Below are 5564 nucleotides of genomic sequence, written 5' to 3'. Positions count from 1 at the left end.
ACGGCCACACGGCGCCTGCAACTGGTGGCAGACTGCGTGCAAGCTCCTTTGCCAAGCTCTGACTACTACTACATTCGCGTTAACTTGGATGAAGGACAAAACCGCGCAAGAGTATGTGATACTAAGCTATATATATGTATATGTATATGTATATGTATATATATTTGATGAATATAAATGTTGGTACTAGTGCAACGGAATACGAGAATGGAACAAAAGCAACATTGATACCCCCAAGACACAAGTGCGTTGCGTTAAAAAAATAACAAATTCATTTAAGTTCATTGTCTGTCTATTTATTTATATTAATATACTGAAAAAATAATAATTATTATGATAATAATAATTGGGGTCATCTATAAGGGTATTTATTTAATTTATTATTTATAATAGTGACACCCTGGTCTTTTATTCTTTCGATTAGTAAATGAAATTAATTAATTATTTTATTGGGGTAAATGGTATATTTTGTGACGCAAGTAATCTATGCGGGTGTCTCAGTAGTTGGTAACTGTAGGAAATAGTTACTGGGCGAAATGTCCTCAGACGTTTTTATTGTGGGAGGATTTGAAATTTTCTTGGGGAGACTGGTTTGGATGCGGGGTTCCACGATCGATTCCGAGGAATTTTAGTTGCTCGGTGTTGCCGTATCTGAAAGAGGAGTAGAAAGGATTAATTGGGTGAAATTAATTTTTAGAGTGAGAATTTACCTGTAGTCTAAGAATAATTCTTCTCCGGGTTGTATCGCTCGCTTGGCATAGATTCCGATCCTGTGGTCGCCGTTTACCATCATTACTTTTGCGTGGCAGTTGGGTTTTGTCGAGTGATTTGCGAACCTTATTTTGTTTCCTTTGCGCATCGCGTCGATCACAAAGTCTATGAACAGCAACAACAATAACAGTTTAAAAATTGAGGCAACGTTTAATAATAATTAGAGACAAAATTTTTTCCATAATTTTGAAATTAATGCTTCAAATTTTCAATACTACGGCGAAAATATTGATGTTGGAAAAAAATTTTTGAAACAAAAGTTGTTGGAAATTTAATTTTATAAAAAAAATGTCTCTTATGATTTTTTTATACGACCAATATTTTCACCGTAATTTCAAAATTGAGATTTATAATGAATGATTCAAATTTTTGATAATTATGAAAATGTTAATTTTGAAATTACGGTGAAAATATTGGTCGTATAAAAAAATCATAAGAAACATTTTTTCAAGAAAATTGAATTACCTACAACTTTTGTTTGAAAAATTTTTTTCCAAGACCAATATTTCTGCCGTAATATCAAAAATTAGATACCGTCAATTATTGTTATTTTTAAATCAAAGCAAAAATCCCGACCCTAATTAATAATTAAAAAAATAATTACCATTGTTGAGATTGAACAGGAAACTGCACATGTACTTGTCGTAGACTTTGCCTCGTCTATCAGCCTCATCTTGACTGATGATCTCTCCACAGTACTCGGATATGAATTCATTCCTAACCGCAGAGTTCTTGAGAAAAACTCCCCAGCCAGCGACGTCCGACGGTGCCATCAGAAGATGCTTGTGCAGCCTGCGCTGTATGCTCACATTTTTACACGATGTCTGAGTAAGGTGGAACTGATCCGCGCCGCAAGTTTGACACAGATCGGGATCGCATTCGCGGAAGGCTATGTAGCAAGGACACTGTTTGGTGTTACACTTTACCTTACAGTTACAACCGGGGTATCTATTCAGACATTCCCTTGAACACTTGCAGTACTTTTCACAAAAATTATGTGACTGCACACACGTACACGAGTCGTCACATTCCTTGCCCGGATGATCGCATGGTTTGTAGCTGCATAAATAACTATTGTTTTTCATCAACTGTTTCTTTTTATTCCGTATTTCCCACAGTCCTCGTCTTTTCTTTTGCCCACGTGGAAGACTGAGCTCCTCTATTTCGCCTGCTGGTATTTCATGGCCTTCTTTAAATGAAAACTTGTACACATCTTGACATGTTTTTGTAAGAATTATCTGAGCTATTGCACATGGATTGCCTGGGAACACTGGATACAGTGCGCGAAAAAGAGTCTCTTCCGCACCCGTCCATATTTCTCTGTACTCATCCTCATCAATCTCCGGTAATGTAAACGACGAGTGTTTATTTGCTTCAACGTCTTGCGTTTCTTCTCTCATTACTTTGGTCTTCTCATCATTATTTTCGAAACCTTTAATAATCATCATTAAATAAATATCATTTTTTTTACACATTAAATAAATAGTCTGTTATAAATTACTTTGTTCGCTTTCATCGTAAGTACTTTGATTGTCAGACATTTGATTGTTATTAGGATCGTTCCCTAAATTTTTATCTATTCGCAACTTTTCAAATTCACCAAAAACCTCAGCTTCACCGAACGTTACTTTTTTTCTACTAACTACTTCTAGATTTTTTTTTATCTTTATCTGTAATGAATAATTAAAAAGTTGAACTAAATATTGGGCCTGTAATAAATTTTTATAAATAAATAATACTTACGATATGTAGGTAACATTTACTACTGCAAGGTATAGTAGACAATTCAAGCCGAGGGCCAATAGGAATTTTTGAAACTGAACAGCTTTCTGGGCCTAATTAGTTACATTATTAATTTGGTAATAGGGGTGTGCGAAAATTTCGTATCGAGTCGAATCAATCTATTCGATTTGAATAATTCAAAACTTCCCTAAATATTCATGTTTTCAAATTATTGAAATTTGCGAATAATTCAAATTTTTTTTAACGACTTGAAATTGTAATATTTTTTTTAATAATTTGAATTTTTATAGAGATAAGTAGAGCTCAGACAGGAAACTACAGAAAAATTAGTTACAGCTGATATTAATTAGGAGTTAAATGAAATTTGGAAAATAAATTTCAGCAAAATGATGTCAATTTTATAATTTGAATTTTTAAATGTTGTAGGTGAAAATTTATGTACCAAATTTCGTTTAACTCCTAATTGATAACAACTGTAAGTAATTTTTTTTAAAATTTATATCTCGGCGGAATCGTAACTTCATTGTACTTTTTTCGATTAATTGATTAATTAATTAATTCTTTCAATTAATTGATAAATTTTGACACGTTTATGACACTTGAGATTGAAAATTTTAAAAAACTGGGGACACTGTCTGAGAATGGTCTAAAAATCTTGGAATAAAAATTGAATATTTGAAAGCTGATCAGAACTTTTTTGATTCAAATCTAGGAAATTGAAAGATTCGATCCGATTTGCACACACTCTCGTATTAAATAAATATTTGAATTTAAATAATTTAAAAATTACGGTGAATAAAACAGTTGTATTGCAAACATCTCCGGCAAAAAAGTTTCTGGTACGACTTCAATGATTGCTCTCTCAATAAACTTTTGCTATCGTCACTATCGATGTTCGGTGTACATTTTGTTGCTGATATACTAGGGTCTAAACGTTCTAACAAACGTATATATTTATTCATAAAGTCTTCTGGTGTCCCTTTATCAGCAAAAATTTCTGATATCGCCTGTTAATTAATTAATTTTTCTTAATTACAACTCATTTGTCGGTCATAAAAATTAATAAAATAATTATTAAAGGTTATCGTTATTAATAAAACTTACATTGAAGATATTGATGGATGGCAATCTTGTTAAATTGACAACAATTTCATTATTGTCTTTATTAGTTGGATTGATGAATTTTCGCTTCTTCGGGAGTTTTTGGGGTGAAGTATTTTCGTAAATCGTCAAAGCATTAACAAGATCTATTAATAAGTCGTCATCCAAAGCTGCCGATTTCCCGTGTACCTTGATTGGTTAAATTGGACATAGCAAATAAAATAATTAAAATATATATATATAAATAACTTTTTAGATTGATATTTTTTTCGTGTCCGTAATAGAACACTTGTAAAATTATATATCTCAGTCATTTTTGTTAAAATATTCAAGTTATTATTAAATTTCATGAAGAAATATTTTTGTAAATGAGAGGTCTAGCCTAGATTCCTATGTGGTATCCCCATGGCGTTTTCAGATGGAATTCCATAGGAATATAAATCTGTTCTTTTATTCATATCGCGTATCAATAGACAAGACATAGAAATCGATACCCCGAATTTTATAGAAATAACTTTAGAAAAACTCAGATTCTATGGGGATTATATGGGAATACAGGTACCCACAGTTTCTTATGTGGATTTTTCATATGGGGATTCAAATACCCATGGATTTTTATATATAAATCCATACATTCCCATATTAATTCTTATGAACTCTTACCTAAATCCAAGGGAGAGACGCGGTCTCTCCTTCTTTTTCATGTGTATTCCTATGGGTTTTCATGCAATCCCACATGAATTTTTTTTATAGAATAAAATTTAAAATAAGAGCTAATACCTTGCCATTGTAATGATTAAGCAAGTCTTCAAGAAAAGTGTCATTATCATTAAAAACTTCATCTCCCATATAAGGAAGATGTGGAAGTACTGTCTCATCTCGGACGCTGATATTTGTTCTAATCGACGTCCATATATATGAATTCGGAATAGTCGTCACTGGATTTATCACAACAATGCAACATTCCTGGACTTCAACTATCGTCCCTACAAGTATAGCTCTCGCTTTATCATCAGAATCATTCGGGATCGGTAATTCCTGGCCAACTTCCCATACATTATTTTTAGCAGCCCATTTATTTTGTAATTCAATTGTGTAATCTATTAAATTATTTTAAAAATAAATAAACAAATAATTTTTTAAATTAAAAAAAAAAAATGACTTACGTCTAAGCTGATTTTTATTTTCCTTCCACGCACTTTTAATTTTGTACTCATGTTTTATTTCTCTTAATTTAATTATTTTTTTATACTCATATCTCACTCGTCTTCTCCACTCGGCTTCCATTTTTTTTCATTAAATAAATGACAGTCAATATTTATAAATATATATGATAATTGTAATGTAAATTTAAATAAAAAAATCACTAAGTAATCATTTTAATTTTAATTGAAATTTATTGACAATTATAATAACTATTTCTAATTATATATATTACAATTACAAAGTTTACAACTCAAAGTCTTGAGCTGCACTGAATTATTTAACAATCTACAATTGCAAAAATTTTTTTTCTTACTGATGTACAGTACAATATTTATTTGATTGGTCATAGTTACAAATATGTCGATATATTTGTAATGGGATTTTAATACGGGTTCCGAAAATTTTAGTCTAATCGCTTGTAATCTGATAGTTAAATAAAGTAAATTACTATTTAAAAATTTTTGATTGACAAGAGTTTCATATTACGGTGGATTTGAAAAAAAAAAATTTAATTTCTAGATAAATATTTCTCATGCCAAATATCAGCAATTTTTTTTTTATTTATAACAATAAAAACTTTAAATGAGTATTTAATTAAATGATTTTGAAGGTAGACAATTAACGACTTTCGGATTTTTTTTCTACATATAAAATGCAAAAAAAAATAAAATAAAAATATGCACATGTAGGAAATTAAAAAAGCTGTGTGTGCAATTTTTTAAAATAATTTTTTTTTTATAATT

The 5564-nt window shown here is 30.6% G+C and overlaps 1 protein-coding gene across 1 annotated transcript; it reads right to left on the bottom strand.

Annotated features, from left to right (window-relative positions):
• Positions 1-314: 314 nt before the first annotated feature.
• LOC103577403 (histone-lysine N-methyltransferase E(z)) lies at positions 315-5503 on the bottom strand. The gene is made up of 9 exons (XM_008558018.3): positions 4782-5503; positions 4396-4715; positions 3619-3804; positions 3305-3521; positions 2515-2606; positions 2273-2441; positions 1376-2203; positions 711-876; positions 315-651 (listed from the first exon to the last, which is right to left on the bottom strand). The coding sequence occupies exons 1-9, from the start codon at positions 4900-4902 to the stop codon at positions 543-545; spliced, it is 2208 nt and encodes a 735-aa protein (XP_008556240.1). The 5' UTR covers positions 4903-5503; the 3' UTR covers positions 315-542.
• Positions 5504-5564: the final 61 nt, after the last annotated feature.

The sequence above is a fragment of the Microplitis demolitor genome, chromosome 4 (assembly GCF_026212275.2).
Source record: "Microplitis demolitor isolate Queensland-Clemson2020A chromosome 4, iyMicDemo2.1a, whole genome shotgun sequence".
NCBI classification, from domain to species: Eukaryota; Metazoa; Arthropoda; class Insecta; order Hymenoptera; family Braconidae; genus Microplitis; species Microplitis demolitor.
Note: the sequence above shows the minus strand (reverse complement) of the source record. Positions and strands in the feature narration are given on the sequence as shown.

What these genes read in the sequence shown, in the direction of transcription:
- LOC103577403 (XM_008558018.3), bottom strand. Translation starts at nt 4,902, where the DNA reads ATGGAAGCCGAGTGGAGAAGACGAGTGAGATATGAGTATAAAAAAATA. An exon ending in CATCCATCAATATCTTCAAT is followed by an intron (nt 3,522 to 3,618) that starts GTAAGTTTTATT and finishes ATTAATTAACAG; the next exon opens with GCGATATCAGAAATTTTTGC. An exon ending in GAATTATTCTTAGACTACAG is followed by an intron (nt 652 to 710) that starts GTAAATTCTCAC and finishes CTCCTCTTTCAG; the next exon opens with ATACGGCAACACCGAGCAAC.